We start from the raw sequence: 20918 nt of genomic DNA, 5'->3' as shown, positions 1-20918 counted from the left end.
ATTCATAACTGCAATCTTGATGAGCAAGGCACAATTTAAAAATTTGCAGTGAACACAAAACTTGTAATATTGTGAATTGTGAAGAGGTTGTCGAGAGCACCTAGACAGCTTTGTTGACTGCGACAGACATGAGGCAATTCTGACACAGCAAAGTGTATTGAGAACTGACTTGCTCACAGTTCTTATGTTCTCACACGCTTTAGTAGGAAGAACAAGAAAAGACAATATGAAACAAATTCTAAAGGGTATGCATGAGCTCCAGAATTTGAGTGTGTAAGTGGCCCAATCACTAACAGTGGCAGAACAGGTTTGATAGCAGTTAATAAAACATATATGATTTCGGGCTTTCTAAGTAAGGACATAGAATACAAAAGCAAGAATCTGATGCTAAACCTTTACAAAATGCCCATTCAATCTCAATTGTGCCCAGTTTTCACCACCATACTTTGGGCTTGCTGTAGTACAGATTTACGAATGAGGTTCTGAGAATGATCAGCTTCAGTGATGAGGGTAGATCGGCAAAATTGAGGTTGCTCTGTTTAAAGTAGAAATGACTGAAAGAAATTATGGTAGAGAACCAGTGGACACAGATTTAAAGCGATTAGCAAAACCAAAGCAGTGTGACAGGCTGAAAAGCTGTTTACAATGAGCGTATAAGATCTCATATGCATAGTCTGTGAGACTGATGGAAAGAGATTCAACTGCGGTTTTGAAAGGGAATTGGATATTTATATGGAGAAAATAATTGTAGGCTATGAGGAAAAGGCAGGATGTGGTTCTAGCTAATTTGTTCTTACAGATAGCCAGCATGAAAATGAAGCATTAAATGGCTCTTTCTGTGCTGTAACCATTCTATGTTTCTCGGATTAAGTTAGAAAACGATACTGAACTGAATAAACCAACACAAGAAGTGCTTAGAGGATTGAACATGGGGAAACAGAATCATTACCAATAACTGTCATCGATAAACAAACCAAAACCTTCAAAACAAAATGGGGACAAAGGTCATAATCTAAGACCTTTGTACTTAAGTTGCCTCCAAAATGCTGTTAAATGTCTAAATGAAAGAAGCAATACTCCACGATCTTTTGTTGAGCTTCATTGGAACACTGTAGGACGCCAAGGCCAGAGTGTAAATAATTAAAGTCGAGATAATTGAAGCTCCACAGATGCCTGTTTTGTAACCAAATCTGCACGATTCATAAACTATTTGATTGATATCCCACAAAACTATCAAGCTGCAAATGCATCCTTTTTCAGTGAAAGATCCAGGGGATATTCATGACCTACTGTTATGTATTAAATTTGAGAATGAAAATTGAAATTAATACAGAAATGCGAAAAGTGGGTTTGACACAATTGAGGATCCTGTTAACATTGTTAACAACAGTGAGGAGAATCTCTGCTTGACAAAATAGGATGTAAGTTGTGACTATACATTGAAATGTCCAGAACATTAAAATACCAGTGCATATAATTTCATTTTGCATGTTGCACAGTGCCTACTTTAGGCAGCAGATGGTCAATTATTTCAGGCAACCAATAATTCCAAGGTAGTGTTTCAAATGTGTATTTTCGTACAGCTCTCTGACTCTGTCCAGATCAGTAAGTATCATTACAGTCATTTGGCATTTTGTCACTGTATACCCAAAAACATAATTATCTTCTGATGAAGACTTTATGTATTTAGTTCTTCCTGTCTAGGTCTTTGAGAATTAAAAAAAACTGATCTGGCTGTCATTAATTGGAAGATATGTTTGTTCTCACCTTCCTGACCCATGGCACATTTTGAAATGGCCTTTGTGTACAACACTTCTCATTATATTAGTTTAATTGGTATGGCAATTAATCTGCTCAGCTGTGAAAGAAATTCATAGCATGCTGAGAGTGCTTTGTTTCCATCAGGGTGATATTATGATAGCTATGTTTATGTGGCATTCTGATAAACAGTAAAACTGCCACCAATAACTGTGTTCAATGATTGAAAATTTAAGGACATGTTACTAGTAATGAAAGTGAACAACGTCAACTTTTGTTTAATGTGGATTTTTTTTTGCAACTGCTGCAAAATAAAGCCAATCTTCTTTCTTCATTTTTGTTCCGAAGAAATTGCGTTATGTTCCTGACTGTGTCTTTACATTTGCAGAATACTAATAATATATTCTAAGTTGTTCCTTATTGATAGTCTGTATTGGTCTGTATTGACTTATCAGAAGAACAATTCATAGCAGGTTATTGAATAATTTTAATAATCTTACATATATCACAAATGTGATAAATATAATTGACTTAGGTCAGTATATTGTTCAAAATTCGTGCTTAGCTTAATTTGTTTCCCTCATGTTCCTGAAATAATGTTGTTTGGTTACAGCAAATATATTTTACTTTTATCCACAAGCTCAGCTCCAAGCTCTCTATTACTTGGTACATCTGGCTGAATTCTTCTGATGAGCTGGAAGTTGAGCTGTCAGGGACAAAAATGGGAGCCAGCTCTTTTCGGTCAGGTGCCAGGACGTCGAGTAGCATTTTGCTGTTGACAGCTAATTTAACTGGCAGCTGCTGGGGCCACCATTGAAATAAGGATGACTAAAGATCAGCCAACTCAATCAGAACGTTGGCACGTTTGTAGACTTAGCAGTGATACCTCTAGCAACGACTGGTGCTGATGGTGCATTAGCGCCTGAATATCAGTTTTGGGGAACTGGGGTGTTGTAAACGTAGGGCTGTCTTAGGTGCAGGGACACACATTGCCATCGGCGGATTTCTTCATGGGCCATGGAGTGCTTTTTAAGAACGGCTACCCCAATGGTGCCTGAATTTACCTGGTGATTTCTCCACTTGGCACTTGGCCATCCTAATGCAGCCAAAATATCCATGAGGCGGAAGTTGGCCTTAATTGGTCATTGTGCCCAGTTACCCAACAGAGAGGTGCTCCACCAAGATTCCTACCACTGGCAATATACCAAAATGATAGGACAATGTCAGGTTCCCATCCTGCAACAGATTGTCAATCTCTGTGCCTTCCAGCCTATTACCAATGAACTGGGAAAATTCTGTCAAAGTTAAAAATCACACAAGACTAGATTGTATTCCAACAGGTTTATTTGGAAGCACTAGCTTTTGGAGTGCTGCTCCTTCATCAGGTAGTTTTTAAGCAGGACCATAAGACACATTGCTGCCTCACAGCACCAGAGACCTGGGTTTAATTCCCGCCTCAGGTGACTCTCTTTGTGGAGTTTGCACATTCTCCCCATGTCTCCAGGCGCTCCAGTTTCCTCCCACAGTCCAAAAATGTGTAGGTTAGCTGACTTGGCCATGCTAAATTGCCCGTGGTGTTAGGTGAAGGGTTAAATGTAGGGCAATGGGTCCGGGTGGGTTGCACTTCCGTGGGTTGGTGTGGACTTGTTGGGCCAAAGGGCCTGTTTCCACACTGTAAGTAATCTAATGTGGTGGCACGGTGGCACAGTGGTTAGCACTGCTACCTTACAGTGCCAGAGACCCGGGTTCAATTCCCGACTCAGGCGACTGACTGTGTGGAGTTTACACATTCTCCCTGTGTCTTCGTGGGTTTCCTCCGGGTGCTCCGGTTTCCTCCCACAGTCCAAAGATATGCAGGTCAGGTGAATAGGCCATTCTAAATTGCCCGTTGTGTTAGATAAAGGGGTAAATGTAAGGGAATGGGTGGGTTGCGTGTCGGTGTGGACTTGTTGGGCTGAAGGGCCTGTTTCCACACTGTAAGTAATCTAATTATAGCAAAAGATTACAGTGTCATGGAACTAACACATTCCACCCGGACCTTAAATTTACCTGGACCATCTCTGACACCTCCCTCCCCTTCCTGAACCTCTCCATCTCCATTAATGACGACCGACTTGACACTGACATTTTTTACAAACCCACCGACTCCCACAGCTACCTGGATTACACCGCTTCCCACCCTATCTCTTGCCAAAATGCCATCCCGTATTCCCAATTCCTCCGCCTCCGCTGTATCTGCTCCCAGGAGGACCAGTTCCACCACAGAACGCACCAGATGGCCTCCTTCTTTAGAGACTGCAATTTCCCTTCCCACGTGGTTAAAGATGCCCTCCAACGCATCTCGTCCACATCCCGCACCTCCACCCTCAGACCCCACCCCTCTAACCATAATAAATGCTCACCTTCCATCCTACAAACCTTCACATAAACCAAATCATTTGCCGACATTTCCGCCACCTCCAAAAAGACCCCACCACTAGGGATATATTTCCCTCCCCACCCCTTTCCGCCTTCCGCAAAGACTGTTCCCTCTGTGACTACCTGGTCAGGTCCATGCCCCCCTACGACCCACCTTCCTGTCCTGGCACTTTCCCCTGCCACTGCAGGAACTGTAAAACCTGTGTCCACGCCTCTTCCCTCACCTCTATCCAAGACTCTAAAGGAGCCTTCCACATCCATCAAAGTTTTACCTGCACATCCACTAATATCATTTATTGTATCCGTTGCTCCCGATGCGGTCTCCTCTACACTGGGGAGACTGGGTGCCTTCTAGCAGAGCGCTTTAGGGAACATCTCCAAGACACCTGCACCAATCAACCACACCGCCCTGTGTCTTCAACTCCCCCTCCCAATCTGCCGAGGACATGGAGGTCCTGGGCCTCCTTCACCGCCGCTCCCTCACCACCAGACGCCTGGAGGAAGGACACCTCATCTTCCGCCTCGGAACACTTCAACCCCAGGGCATTAATGTGGGTTTCAACACCTTCCTCATTTCCCCTTCCCCCACCTCATCCTAGTTTCAAACTTCCAGCTCAGCACTGTCCCCATGACTTGTCCAGACTTGTCCTATCTGCCTAGCTCCTTTTCCACCTATCCACTCCACCCTCTCCTCCCTGACCTATCACCTTCATCCCCTCCCCCACTCACCCATTGTACTCTATGCTACTCTCTCCCCACCCCCACCCTCCCCTAGCTTATCTCTCCACGCTTCAGGCTCACTGCCTTTATTCCTGATGAAGGACTTTTGCCCGAAACGTTAATTTCGCTGCTCGTTGGATGCTGCCTGAACTGCTGTGCTCTTCCAGCACCACTGATTCAAAACCTAGATACTTGTTAAGTCTTCCATCTTTTAGAATGGGTTGCAGGTTTCAGTTCATTCATTATAATTATATTTGCAGATACATTCTATTTTGCTCAAAATCTATGTACATAATATTTTATAAATTCCACTTTGGAAATAGAGACAATCTGACTCAAAATTGGGATACAGACAGACTCTAACCTCACACCTTTAATGCATTGTCTGAGCTGAGATGTCACCTTTTTTATAAAACCTTAAGTTATCCTGAGAATGTGTTTTAAAAGAAGCTCTGGGATTTACATATTAATGAACCAAAACCTGCAACCCATTCTAAAAGATGAAAGACTTAATAACAACCTAGATGTGTTCAGTATATCATTTCAGTTGCATGACAGTGTAACCTTTTGTTAAAAGTTCTGTGTCTTATGGTCCTGCTCCACAACTACCTGTTGAAGGAGCAGTACTCAGAAAGCGAGTGCTTCTAAATAAACCTGTTGGACTATAACTTGGTATTGTGCGATTTTTAACTTTGTACACCCCCGTCCAACACCAGCTCCTCCATATCATCATTTTGTCATTCCACTCTCACTTTCACCTTTGTGCTAATGGCCTTCTACATTGTTTCATCAAAGCTCAGTGCAGCTTTGAGAAGCAGCAATCTGTTAGGCACCCTGTAATCTTTTTATTTCCATATCAGCTTAAATAACTGTAATCCCCACTTTGTTTTGCCAAGGTAATTCACTACAAGTTAATTGTGGCTGAGGATAGCCTTATGGCCCAAACCTAATCCACCCATCCACTAAGGAGGATGTTTTAGCCACCCATTGTTGGATGTGATGTTTTTTTTAAACTTAAGAATTGTCTGTGGTTTCCTTCCTAGACGATAAAGCTAAACTCTTTACCTCCTTCAAATTCAAAGTTTTTATACTGAGGATCGGTCTTGTAGTAATCTCTGTACTGTCTCCAGTTTTTTTTTCTTGACAACCAAAATTGGATGAAGTGTTTCAGTTATGGTTTGACGAGAAAACATATAGTTTCATTAATAGCTAATCTGAGATATTCCATTGCTTTGCTTATGTCTTTCAACATTCTATTACCTCATTGCACAACGTTGGGAAGACAATGGAAATTCTATGAATAGTAGACCTTACCTATTACAAGCTTATTTATTGAAAATACATGGTAAAAAATGAGGTCTGCAGATGCTGGAGATCACAGCTGCAAATGTGTTGCTGGTCAAAGCACAGCAGGTTAGGCAGCATCTCAGGAATAGAGAATTCGACGTTTCGAGCATAAGCCCTTCATCAGGAACAAGAGGGTTAGGCAGCATCTCAGGAATAGAGAATTCGACGTTTCGAGCATAAGCCCTTCATCAGGAACAAGTCTCAGGAATAGAGAATTCGACGTTTCGAGCATAAGCCCTTCATCAGGAACAAGATCTCAGGAATAGAGAATTCGACGTTTCGAGCATAAGCCCTTCATCAGGAACAAGATCTCAGGAATAGAGAATTCGACGTTTCGAGCATAAGCCCTTCATCAGGAACAAGAAAATACATGGTGCACTGAATCTTTGACTGTTTTGCCTAAGTGTAAGTTGCATTGAGTTTTCTGGAGAGATTCTTGCTATTCGGCCCTGCAAGATTTTGCACCATCCTGATAGGCTCTGAATGAATGAAGAATCCAGAGATGCAGCCTGGTCCAGTCCATAAGCTGATTGTATGTCCCTGAGTGCGCAGAGTCCTTGCAGCAGCATTACATTGACAGTTGCTGCGGTAGCCCGAGGTACAGCTTTGAAGTACAGAAGTATAATGTAAGTGGACCAGAGATGTACCTTGAGGGTTCTTCAAGATTGGCAAGTCAGCTGCCAGTGTCCTTGGAAGCTGGTTGCTTTTGGCTGATGCTAATGAAGCATGCCCATTGTGTTCAACATGGAGTTCCTTAAGAGCAACTAAGCTGAAGTTACCACTCCAATTTCAATGCTGCGTTTTCTTGACATTGAGCTGTTGGTGAGTTTGGTGCAACAGGGTTTGGGTGATTAGCTGCTCGTAAAAAGACGTTACATCTAGAAAGTCAGTAGGTAATGAACAAAACTGGTGTCAATCCTTATATACTTTATTTTTAAAATGTTATGTTACAAACATAGTGAACAAAGTTAAGTGAATCAAAGGATTTGCTGTGACATGGCGTATGGCATCTAGTTTTACTAGGGATGAACATGTGTCATCATGACAATGATTTCAATTCTTGGCACAAATTCAGTCTATATCTATTTACAGTTATTCAGTTAACTGTACTTCATTTGTCATGGAAAGAACTGGAGTCTATACTTACACAATTCTATATTTATTTAAAATGTATAGATTGAAAGCACTGGAGATGGGTACCTGTAATACAAGATTCGTATAATAGAAGGGGAAGCAGAATGTAACTGATGGAGCAGGATTCTTGCATTTTCTGATTCTTACAGAGGGGATTATTCTGTATGTCAAGGGACCAGATATGACATAGCATCTGAGGTTATGGGAGATGATTTTGCTTCACTGCCTTACAATTAACATACAACTAACAGTGCAAGCAGTGAAAGGAGGGTTGGCATTATTGGAATATTTATGAGCGTGAGGAGGTGTATTTGGATATTAAGTGTGAACTGCTGATGCTAAGTAATAAGATATGTCAGAGAGCAGAATATTTTAATTTGAGGGATTTCTTTGAGATTTTCTCAAGGGCTACTTTTTGAATTTTGGGGATTAATATTGGTTTACAGGAGCATCTTCCTCATTCTCCATAATTAATGTATTAAGTGATGCAGTCATGCAGTAATAAAGGGGTAGCCATGGGCACACGTATGGGCCCCAGCTATGCCTGTTTCTTTGTTGGCTACGTAGAACAGTTGATCTTCCCTAATTACACTGGCACCACTCCCCACGTCTTCCTCCGCTACATTGATGACTGCATTGGCGTCACCTCGTGCTCCCGTGAGGAGGTTGAGCAATTCATCAACTTCACCAACACATTCCACCCTGACCTTAAATTTACCTGGACCATGTCTGACACCTCCCTACCCTCCCTGGACCTCTGCATCTCCATTAATGACGACCAACTTGACACTGACATTTTTTACAAACCCACTGACTCCCACAGCTACCTGAATTACACCTCTTCCCATCATACCTCTTGCAAAAATGCCATCCTGTATTCCCAATTCCTCCGCCTCCGCCGTATCTGCTCCCAGGAGGACCAGTTCCAGCATAGAACACACCAGATGGCCTCCTTCTTTAGAGACCGCAATTTCCCTTCCCACGTGGTTAAGGATGTTCTCCAACGCATCTCGCACCTCCACCCTCAGATCCCACCCCTCCAACCGCAACAAGGACATTACGCCCCTGGTGCTCACCTTCCTACCTACCAACCTTCGCATAAACCAAATCATCCGCCGACATTTCTACCACCTCCAAAAAGATCCCATCACCAGGGATATATTTCCCTCCCCACCCCTTTCCGCCTTCCGCAAAGACCGTTCCCTCCGTGACTACCTGGTCAGGTCCACGCCCTCCTACAACCCAGCCTCCCATCCTGGCACCTTCCCCTGCCACCACAGGAACTGTAAAACCTGCACCCACGCCTCCTCCCTCACCTCTATCCAAAGCCCTAAAGGAGCCTTCCACATCCATCAAAGTTTTACCTGCACATTCACTAATATCATTTATTGTACCCGTTGCTCCCAATGCGGTCTCCTCTACACTGGGGAGACTGGGAGCCTCCTAGCAGAGCGCTTTAGGGAACATCTCTGGAACACCCGCACCAATCAACCACACCGCCCCGTGGCCCAACATTTCAACTCCCCCTCCCACTCTGTGGAGGACATGGAGGTCCTGGGCCTCCTTCACCGCCGCTCCCTCACCACCAGACGCCTGGAGGAAGAACGCCTCATCTTCCGCCTCGGAACACTTCAACCCCAGGGCATCAATGTGAACTTCAACTGTTTCCTCATTTCCCCTTCCCCCACCTCACCCTAGTTCCAAACTTCCAGTTCAGCACTGTCCCCACGACTTGTCCGGACTTGTCCTACCTGCCTATCTCCTTTTCCACCTTTCCATTCCACCCTCTCCTCCTTGACCTATCACCTTCACCCCCTCCCCCACTCATCTATTGTACTCTATGCTACTTTCTCCCCACCCCCACCCTCCTCTAGCTTATCTCTCCACGCTTCAGGATCTCTGCCTTTATTTCTGATGAAGGGCTTTTGCTCGAAACGTCGATTTCGCTGCTCCTTGGATGCTGCCTGAACTGCTGTGCTCTTCCAGCACCACTAATCTAGAATCCCCTTCTATATCTGTGTTGACTATCGGTAATTTACATGGAAGTAGAAAAAGTAATCAGCAACCTCAAAACCTAAATTAATCTCAAAGCCACAACACACGAGTAACACATTAATTTCCTGGACATCATACAATTTAAGTTGGTGTTAGACACTGTCATAAATTAACAACAAAAGACTTTTCATGATTACTGACACAGTTCCACACATAAAAAGCCATCACTTGAAATACACATTTTGTAGTCTATTGAGGACCCAGCTGTGTTTTTCCATTACAAATATAAAACATTTTAACCAGACAGCTACAATCTTCCTTACTGCATCCCTAATCACAACTCCAGATTTAACTTTAATAATTGACACACCACAAATGGCAGAATTCTCCCAGCCCTGAGTGGTTTGGACCATGACAAATCAATTGGGAAAATGTGGCTTGAATGGAAAATGAGATGCCCAGTTTTGAGAAAAAAAGTTTAATTTTCACTCAGATGGGAATATTGCTAAGTGGGTGGTGAGGGGCTTACTTGCATGCATTAACATTTCATGATAACCTAATCTGTCTCATTTATATGCAATTTACTATTTTCACAAGCAGTGGAGTGAAACTAGACAGTAACAATTCCTAACGTGAGAGCCAGATGGGGTACCAGGCAGCTCTAACTGACTGGTGTCTTCTCTGGGCCTCCATCTTGGCCAGCATTTCCCAACAGTTAATGGCACACTCTGTGGTGAGTGCCTGTCTGCCCTGTACCTCACAGAGATTGGACAAGCACCAGCCTCACCATATTATTACTGCAGGGGAGACACCATGATCATGAAGGTGGTTCTCCTGGGATAAGCTTGAGCAGAGAACCTTCATCATCATCAAAAGGTCTCAAGATTCATCGCTGGATCGTGATTGCAAGCAGAACTTGGAGGATTGTCAGTTCAGCTGAGTTGCAATTGGAGGATCTTTATGCTGGCTTCAGCCTAATGCCAGTGCAGTGACCAGCCAACCAGAGCTATGACTTCTGCTAGTGCCCGTGCTCCAGGCCAGGGAGTCTGTAATGCAGTCAAGGTGACTGTGAAGAAGCTAGAAGAAAATTCACCAGTCGACCAGACTAACATGTGGACCCCTTCGGTATCTGGACCAGCAAATGGCAGGTCAGGGTGGCCCTGAAGATGGGCATTAGTGGGAGCACCCTCAACCTGCTCTTCAACTTTGCAATCAGAGGGAGCCGAAGCTACCTGACATACGTGAGGCAGCCCAGAGTGTGCTGAACCTGCAGGGCACACGTGACATCAGACTACAAAGCGACCCTCTGCAAGACCTGCAAATAGGAGGGCCACCTGACTAAAGACTGCAGAGAATCCAAGAGCTGCAACTTGGATATGAAAGCAGGCCACCTGTACAAAACTTGCTAAAGACAGGGTGCGTGCCATATATATGCTCAGATGGCTGAAAGTGGCAAAACGAGCTGTGGACCCCCGAAACACAGTAACATGCCAGCCTCCAGCAAGAAAACAGAAATGAGAGGCACCCAGAAGGAGGGACAGGTCAAAGAGGAGGAAAAAGTAACCAACAACTGACCCACCCTCCAACTGAACAGACTGAGTCAATGGAGGAGAAGGAAACAAAAGTGGTGGGAGCGTGGATATTAGTGAGAAACAACCGGGAAAGGAAAACACATTAGGGTCCCCAAATCCAAAACAGCAAAACAGAAAGAGACAGCTGCAGAATGGATACATCAGCAACTTCTCTAATGATAAAGGTGTGTAGTGGGATGGCCACCAACAAAAAAGAGGCACAATACCACAGGGGAGAAGGAGCAGAGCACCCCCAACCTGGAAACACCCAATGTCACAAGAGGTGGGTGAAGCTCAACCTCTAGGCTGTTGGGAACCAAAAGGGGCCCATTGCACAACAGCTCCAGGCAACCAGGAGCAGTGACAATCTGAATCAGGAGAAGTACATGATAGTCCCTGTGACTGACTCAGAACCAAACTTTGCTGGCTTTGTTCTCGACCCAACGACGCCCGGACCAGGGCAAACCCTGTAGTTTTTGGGCCATGGTGAATTTTGATGAAATTAGACAGGAGCTTTCAAGGGTTAATTGGAGTAGTTTGTTTGCAAGTAAAGGGATCTCTGGCAAATAGAATGCCTTTAAAAGTGAAATAGCTAGAGTTCAAGGTCTGTATGTTCCTGTGAGGGTGAATGGCAAGGTTGGCAGGAATAGGGAACCCTGGATGACAGTGAGGACTACAGATGCTGGAAATCAGAGCTGAAACTGTGTTGCTGGAAAAATGCAGCAGGTCAGGCAGCATCCAAGGAGCAGGAGAGTCGACGTTTCGGGCATGAACCCTTCTTCAGGAATGAGGAAAGTGTGTCCAGCAGGCTAAGATAAAAGGTAGGGAGGAGGGACTTGGGGGAGGGGTGTTGGAAATGCGATAGGTGGAAGGAGGTCAAGGTGAGGGTGATAGGCCGGAGTGGGGGTGGGGGCGGAGAGGTCAGGAAGAAGATTGCAGGTGAGGAAGGCGGTGCTGAGTTGGAGGGATTTGACTGAGACACGGCGGGGGGAGGGGAAATGAGGAAACTGGAGAAATCTGAGTTCATCCCTTGTGGTTGAAGGGTTCCTTCTTCCGCCTAGGAATCCTCCAACCACAAGGGATGAACTCAGATTTCTCCAGTTTCCTCATTTCCCCTCCCCCCACCTTGTCTCAGTCAAATCCCTCCAACTCAGCACCGCCTTCCTAACCTGCAATCTTCTTCCTGACCTCTCCGCCCCCACCTCCACTCCGGTCTATCACCCTTCCCTTGACCTCCTTCCACCTATTGCATTTCCAATGCCCTTCCCCCAAGTCCCTCCTCCCTACCTTTTATCTTAGCCTGCTGGACACACTTTCCTCATTCCTGAAGAAGGGCTCGTGCCCAAAATGTCGACTCTCCTGCTCCTTGTATGCTGCTTGACCTGCTGCGCTTTTCCAGCAACACATTTTCAATCCTGGATGACAGAAAATATTGAGGCTTTGACCAAAAAAGAAGGAAGTATAGCTCGGGTATAGGCAGCTGGGATCAGGGGAATCCCTGGAGGTATATAGGGGATATAGGAGTTTACTGAAGAAGGAAATTAGGAGGGCGAAAAGGGAGTATGAGATTATCTTGGCTGAGAAGATTATAGTGAATCCGAAGAGATTCTTTAAGTATATTAAGGGATAAGGAATAACTAGAGAGAGAATAGGGCCCCTCAAAGTGGACATGTATGTGTAGAACTGCAGTAAGTGGGTGAGGTTCTCAATGAATATTTCTCCGCTGTGTTTATCGTGGAGGAAGGCATGAAGACTTGGGAACTTAGAGAAGTTAGTGGTTATATCTTGGGGACAGTCCATATCACAGTAGAGGAAGCGTTGGATGTATTAGAATGTATGAAATTGGATAAATCTCCTGGTTAGAACATAGAACAATACAGCGCAGAACAGGCCCTTCGGCCCTCAATGTTGCGCTGACCTGTGAACTATTCTCAGCTCGTCCCCTACACTATCCCAAAATCATCCATGTGCTTATCTAAGGATTGTTTAAATCTCCCTAATGTGGCTGAGTTGACTACATTAGCAGGTCGTGCATTCCTCGCCCTTACCACTCGGCTTGAAGAACCTGCCTCTGACATCTGTCTTAAATCTATTAACCCTCAATTTGTAGTTACGCCCTATTGTACAAGTTGACGTCATCATCCTAGGAGAAAGTCTTTCACTGTCTACCCTATCTAATCCTCTGATCATCTTGTATGTCTCTATCAAATCCCACCTTAGCCTTCTTCTTTCTAATGAGAACAGTCCCAAGTCTCTCAGCCTTTCCTCACAAGACCTTCCCTCCAGACCAGGCAACATCCTGGTAAATCTCCTCTGCACCTTTTCCAATGCTTTCACATCCTTCCTGTAATGGGGCGACCAAAACTATACACAATATTCCAAGTGTGGCCGCACTAGCATTTTGTGTAGTTGCAGCATGATATTGCAGCTCCGGAACTCAATCCCTCTACCGATGAAACCTAACGCACCGTATGCCTTCTTAACAGCGCTATTCACCTGGGTGGCAACTTTCAGGGATCTATGCACATGAACTCCAAGATCCCTCTGCACATCCACACTACCAAGAATCTTTCTATTGACCCAGTACTCTGCTTTCCTGCTATTCTTCCCAAAGTGCATCACCTCACATTTAGCTGCATTGAACTCCATTTGCCACATTTCAGCCCAATTCTGCAGTTTATCCAAGTCCCCCTGCAACCTGTAATATTCTTCCAAACTGTCCACTACCCCACCGACTTGAGTGTCACGTGCAAATTTACTAATCCATCCACCTATGCCTGCGTCTAAGTTATTTATAAAAATGACAAACAGCAGTGGTCCCAAAGCAGATCCTTGTGGCACACCCCTGGTAACTGGACTCCAGACTGAATATTTTCCATCAACCACCACTCACTGCCTTCTTTCAGAAAGACAGTTTCTAATCCAAACTGCTAAATCACCCTCACTTACATGCCTCTGCACTTTCTCCATCTTCCTATCATGTGGAACCTTATCAAAGGCTTTACTGAAGTTCATGTATACCACGTCAACTGCCCTACCCTCATCTACATGCTTGGTCACCTTCTCAAAAAACTCAATGAGGTTTGTGAGAACAACCTGCCCTTGACGAAACCATGTTGACAATCTGAAATCAAATTGTTGCTTGCTAGATGATTATAAATCTTATCTCTTATAATCCTTTCCAAAATCTTTCCGACAACAGAAGTAAGGTTCACTGGTCTATAATTACCTGGATCATCTCTGCTGCCCCTCTTGAACAAGGGCGCAACATTTTCAATCCTCCAGTCCTCACGTACTAAACCTGTGGACAATGACGACTCAAATATCAAAGCCAAAGGCTCTGTTATCTCCTCCCTAGCTTCCCAGAGAATCCTTGGATAAATCCCATTTGGCCTAGGGGACTTGTTTACTTTCACTCCTTCTAGATCTGACAACACCTCTTTGTAACTAACCTCGATCCTTTCTAGTCTAATATCTTGTATCTCATTCTTCTCCTCTACAATGTTCTCCTTTTCCTGAGTGTACATCGATGAGAAATGTTCATTTAGCACTTCTCCGATCTCTACAGGGTCAACACTCAACTTCCCACTTCTGTCTTTGACTGGCCCTATTCCTACCCTAATCATCCTTTTATTCCTCACATACCTATAGAAAGCTTTAGGGTTCTCCTTTATTCTATTTGCTAAAGACTGCTCATGTCCTCTCTTTGCTCTTCTTAACTCTCTCTCTAAATCCTTCCTAGCTGATCTGTAACTCTCCATCGCCTCATCTGAACCATCTTGCCTCATCAATACATATGCCTCTTTCTTCTTTGTAACAAGAGATGCAATTTCTGTAGTAAACGACGGTTCCCTTACCTTTTCACTTCCTCCCTGCCTGACAGGGACATACCTATCAAGGACACGCAATATCTGTTCCTTAAACCAGCTCCAAATTTCAATTGTCTGCATCCCCTGCATTTTGCTATCCCATTCTATGCATCCTAATTCTTGCCTAATCGCATTATAATTGCCCTTGCCCCATCGATAACTCTTGACCTGTGGCATGTACCTATCCATTTCCATCGCTAAACTAAACATAACTGAATTATGGTCAGTCTCTCCAAAGTGCTCACCTACAGCTAAATCATTACCAAGCACCAGATCCAGTGTGGCCTCCCCTCTTGTCGGCCCTTCGACATATTGTGTCAGGAAATCCTCCTATACACATTGGACAAAAAGTGATCCATCCGATGTATTCGAGCTATAACATTTACAGTCAATGTCGGGGAAGTTAAAATCCCCATAATGACCACCCTGTTCCTTTCACTCCTACTCAGAATGATTTTGCTCATCCTCTCTTCCACCTCCCTGGAACTCTGTGGAGGCCTATAAAAAATTCCAAGCAATGTGACCTCTCCTCTCCTGTTTCTAATCTCAGCCCACACTACCTCAGTAGACAACTCCTCATCAAATATTCTCTCAGCCACCATTATACTATCTTTGTCTAACAATGCCATGCCTCCACCTCTTTTACCGCCTTGCCTCTTCTTAATGAAAGATCTAAACCCTGGAACCTGCAACATCCATCCCTCACCCTGCTCTCTCCATGTCTCCGAAATGGCCATAACATCAAAGTCCCAGGTACCTATCCATGCTACAAGCTCACCTACCTTATTTCAGAGACTTCTGGTGTTGAAGTAGACACACTTCAATCCAGCTTGCTGTCTGCCAGCACATTCCTGTGACCCTGAAATCCTGTCCCTGTCCTTCCTACTCTCATCCTCCTGTGCACTGCAACTACACCTCCGATTCCCATCCCCCTGCTGAGCTAGTTTAAACCCACCCGAATAGCACCAGCAAATTTCCCATCCAAGGGTGGTTCAAGTGAAGACCGTCCTGTTTGTACAAATCCCACCTTCCCCAGATTGAGCCCCAATTATCCAAAAACCTGAAACCCTCTCTCCTGTACCATCCTTGCAGCCACGTGTTCAGCTGATATCTCTCCCTATTCCAAACCTCGTTATCATGTGGCACAGGTAACAAACCAGAGATAACAACTCTGTTTGTTCTAGCTCTCAGCTTCCACGCGAGCTCCCTGAAATCCTGCCTGACATCCTTATCCCTCTTTCTACCTATATCGTTGGTACCTACATGGACAATGACTTGAGGCTGGTCACCCTCTCCCTTCAGGATTCCAAAGATACGATCCGAGACATAACGGACCTTGGCATCTGGGAGGCAACACACCATCTGTGAGTCTCGTTTGTTCCCAACAAACCTTCTATCTGAGCCTCTAACTATTGAGTCCCCAATGACTAACACTCTCCTCCTTTCCCTCTTTCTCTTCTGCGCAACAGGGACAGGCTCTGTGCCAGAGACCTGAGCCCCACTGCTTGCCCCTGGTAAGTCATCCCCCTCAACTGTATCCAAAACGTATACTTGTTTTTCAGGGGAAACAACCACAGGGGATCCCTCTACTGACAATTTTTTCCACTTTCGAACAGTCACCCAGCTTTCTTCTTGCCTAGGAGTAACTACTTCCCTGTAACTCCTATCTATCACAGTCTCTGCCTCCCGAATAATCCAAAGTTCATCCAGCTCCCACTCCAGTTCCTTACCACAGCCTTGGAGGGACGAGAGTTGGGTGCACTTCCTGCAGATGTACTTGGATTGGACTCTAATGGCGTCCCTGACCTCAAACATCATGCAGGAGGAACATTGCTCTCCCTGCATTGACATCCCTTCTTGTCCCATAATCACAAAGTAAAAAAGAGACACTTACCTGATATGTCCCTGGTCTTTAAGGTTAGAGGAGGTGGTTGGGTGGGAAGCCCTACAAAGGTAGGGTCTCGGGTTGAGAAGACACTGACTTATATAGCTAGACGGAAATAAAAATAAGAAGTCCCTCCTTTCCCAGAAACCTCAGCTCTCTGACATCAAATTTAAAAGCACAATCAGTGACTCACCGCTCCTGGAAGGCCCCTGGTGCAAGCTCCCGCCCTCGGAGTTGCTGCTGCCGCTAAAAAAACAAATATCCAAGAACACTGCAAAAGGCTAGAGAATAAATTCCGGGGGACCTGGCTGATACTTTTGCATCATTGTTAACCACGAGTGAGGTCCCAGAAAACTGGAGGGTAGTAAATGTTGCGCCATTATTCAAGAAGGGCTGTAAAGAAAAAATCTGAGAACTATAGACCCCCCCCCACCCTGTAAGCTTAACATCTGTGGTGGGTAAGTTACTTCGCAGAATCTGAGGGATAAGACATACATGTATTTGGAAAGACAGGGTTTGATTAGGAATAGTCAGCACATCTTTGTGCGTGGGAGATCATGCCTCACAAATTTGTTAAGAGTTTTTTGATGAAATGACCAGGAAGGTTGACAAGGGCAGAGTGGTAGACATAGTCTATATGGATTTCAGTAACGTCTTTGATAAGGTTCCACATGGTAGGCTGCTCTAAAGGTTAGATTGCATGAAATCCAGGGCGAGCTGACAAATTGGATGCACAATTGGCTTGATGTTAGGAAGCAGAAGGTGATAGTGGAAGGATGCTTGTTGGACTGGAGTCCTGTGACTAGCGGAGTGCCTCAGGGGTCAGTGCTGGGCCCATTACTGTTTGCTAATTATATCAGTGATTTGAATGAGAATGTCCAAGGCATGACTAGTAAGTTTGAAGATGATACTAAAATAGGTGCTGTCTAAAATAGGAAGTTTATCAGAAATTGCAGCAGGGCATTAATCAGCTGGGGAAGTAAGCTGAGAATGGCAAATACAGTTTAATATAGATAAATGTGAGGTTTTGCATTTTGGAAAGGCAAATCAAGGGAGCTTCATGGTGAATGGTAGGGCCTTAAGGAGTGTAGTGGAACAAAGGGACTTTGGAGTTCAGGTTCATGGTTCTCTGTTTAGATTACTTACGGTGTGGAAACAGGCCCTTCGGCCCAACAAGTCCACACCGACCCGTCGAAGTGCAACCCACCCAGACCCATTCCCCTACACCTAACACTACGGGCAATTTAGCCAGGTCAATTCACCTACCATGCACATTTTTGGATTGTGGGAGGAAACCGGAGCACCCGGAGGAAACCCACGCAGACACGGGGAGAATGTGCAAACTCCACACACAGAGTCACCTGAGGCGGGAATTGAACCTGGGTCTCTGGCGCTGTGAGGCAGCAGTGCTAACCACTGTGCCACCGTGCCACCCATTCTGAAAGTGGAGTCACAGGTAGACAGAGCAGTGAAGAAAGCTTTTGGCACACTGGTCTTCATCAGACAGGGCATTGAGTATAGAAGTTAAGAAGTTCTGTTGTAGTTATACAGGCCGCACTTGGAGTATTGTATTCAGTTTTGGTCACCTTGCTGGAGGAAGCATGTTAAGAAACTGGAAAGAGTACACAAGGAATTTACAAGGATGTTGCCAGGATGCAATGGTCTGAGTTATAGGGAGAGGTTGGACAAGCTGGGACATGTTTCTTTCGAGTATAGGAGACTGAGGGGGGATCTTACAGAAGTCTATAAGATCATGGATAGGGTGAATGCACTCAGTTTTTTCCCCAGGGTTGTGGAATTGTGGACTAGAGGGCATCATTTTATGGTTAGAGGGGAAAGAATAAAAGGGAACCTGAGGGACAGCTTTTTTATATAGAAGATGGTGTGCAAATAAAATGAGCTGCCTGGGGAAGTGGTTGAGGTGGTACATTAGCAACATTTAAAAGGTATTTGGACAAATAGATGGATGGGAAAAGATTAGAAGGATATGGGCCAAGTGCAAGGAAATGGTATTAGCCTGGATTGACATTTTGGTCAGTGTGGAACAGTTTGGGCCAAAGAGCCTGGTCTCTGTGCTTCAGGACTCTATGACTATGTGGTATCATCACCAGAACTTTCCAACAACCTCTAAGATATCACTTGACTGGTGGTGAGAAAGGCATTACCTGTGAGACCCCTCATGTACACCCAGATTGTCTGCCACACGCTGCTCTCAAAGCCACTGCGGGGATGAGGTGGAGACTTTGCAAAGAAAGTCTGGAGAAAGATGCAATAGGTTTTGTCTCAGGCAGCTCCATGATGCAGGACTCTGTGCTGTACATGCTGTTGCATGATACACAGACCGAGACAAACATCAACTACACCTGGAGGATCATCAACTAGGTGAAAGACGCTCTTTGGTCTGCCCAAAGTTTCTTGGTGTTCTAGAGTGAGGAGTTGACCTCAACCAAGTGTTACAGACAGGCACATTCCAAGGTCCAGGACAACATGATGAGGGACCACTAACAGTTGGGGCAACTGCTGCCAAAACACAGTGGGGAAAGTCTAAAATCTTTCCGACGAAGTTAAATGGGGTCTGTTCAGTTATCGGATCAATTGTATGCAAGTGCTGTCTTGAACAATTAAGAAATGCTTTTCCCCAACAGTTCTGAGCTTTGAGAGAAGTGTCAGAATAGAAACATAGCTCCATATTTCTGAAGGAGTTCTGATTGGATTCTCCTGTCCAAACTGTGAAGCTCTTTTCCTTTGTAAGAAAAAAGAGGTACATGATTGCCACTCCTCGGAATATCAGGCCCAGGTGTTTTAGTATTTTTCATAAGATAATATAGTTTTACTTATATCATCCCCAAATTACATTAAATTAATTTTATACAAAGTACTCGATCTCAAAATTTAAAAGTGTATCCAGAGTCCATCAGTTATTGTAGCTAAATTTTTCTTTATCGTTTATGTAACATAAACACCATCCTCTATATAAATGAACACAAATTGCTTCATTTGTAAGATACAAAATTAGTTCTTTTAATGCCTTAGAAGGGGTGAGAAGTTTTTTTTAAATTTGCAACATGCAAAAAAAAAAGGGCCATTCAAAATAGCAATCGCTTCTCATTTTAAATTTATTTGTTTGATCTCTCGTTGGACTTGAGCATTGCTGGCTGGCCAGCTGTTGTCACCTGTCTCTGGTTGCCCTTGAAAATTTTGTTTGTTTAATTTTAGCTAGAGTATAATTCTGTAGAATTATATCCATTTTCAGTATTATTGATTAACAGAGAGGGTGCAAGCTATAAACGTAGATATCTGTTGCAACAGAGAAGTGAAGAAAGAAGCTAAATGTTAAAGATAGAGCAATAAATGCAAAAGTCATGTGCAAACTAGAAAGTTGACTTGTTTCTCAGCTGAAAAGTTATCGATTATTGGTTCAATGATGAGTGAAGTTTTCCAGCACTCTTCTACATTTGATAGATTTCAGTTGCAAGGAAGATTAAGTTTTTAGTCAGTGTACCATGGCACCTTGGCACAGCAAAAATATTTTAAATCTCTTGCTATATGATTTTTATTTCAAGGACAGAATTGCTATGGGTCTGTTAGTTTAAAAATTATGCAACTTGATGTGGATGATCAACTTTTAGTGAATTTCAGTCCACAGCAAGGTCAATACTTGAAAGAAAAGCAATAACTTTCTAGATTGAACAATAATCTCAGAAGAGACCTAATTTCATAAATCTGTGTACAGTGATAAGACCCCATTTTAACAATATTTTGTAAATTTCACATATTTCTGTTCCTTCTAGGTTTTATTGATTTTCTTGTCAGCCAGCACTCAGTTGCCAAGGCTCTGCGGGATGTTCTGGTCTTTAAAATAGTACCAATGCTCAATCCTGATGGAGTATTTTTGGGTAACTATAGGTGAGTAAAATCATTAAATTTTGTATTTTAAACATGGCACTTCTCATTTAACATATTATTGATATGTTGCTGTATTTAAAATTGACAAAACTGTATGTTTTAGGGGATATTCACACTCAGCAAGTTTAATATTGTTGCAAATCTGAAACAATTAGTGGGCAGCACGGTGGCACAGTGGTTAGCACTGCTGCCTCACAGCGCCTGTAGACCTGGGTTCAATTCCCAACTCAGGCGACTGACTGTGTGGAGTTTGCACGTTCTCCCCGTGTCTGCGTGGGTTTCCTCCGGATGCTCCGGTTTCCTCCCACAGTCACA

At 44.1% G+C, this 20918-nt stretch overlaps 1 protein-coding gene across 1 annotated transcript in view; it reads left to right on the top strand.

Moving 5' to 3' along the window:
• The window catches only part of agbl4 (AGBL carboxypeptidase 4), a 766018-nt gene that overhangs the window by 676517 nt on the left and 68583 nt on the right, over positions 1-20918 (top strand). The window contains exon 8 of the mRNA XM_060829584.1: positions 20489-20603. Within this exon, the coding sequence (XP_060685567.1) occupies positions 20489-20603 (115 nt within the window). The remainder of the gene's footprint in view (positions 1-20488; positions 20604-20918) is intronic.

Source organism: Hemiscyllium ocellatum, chromosome 9, assembly GCF_020745735.1.
Source record: "Hemiscyllium ocellatum isolate sHemOce1 chromosome 9, sHemOce1.pat.X.cur, whole genome shotgun sequence".
Taxonomy (NCBI): domain Eukaryota; kingdom Metazoa; phylum Chordata; class Chondrichthyes; order Orectolobiformes; family Hemiscylliidae; genus Hemiscyllium; species Hemiscyllium ocellatum.
The sequence above is the reverse complement of the archived record's forward strand: the minus strand, read 5'-3'. Positions and strand labels throughout refer to the sequence as shown.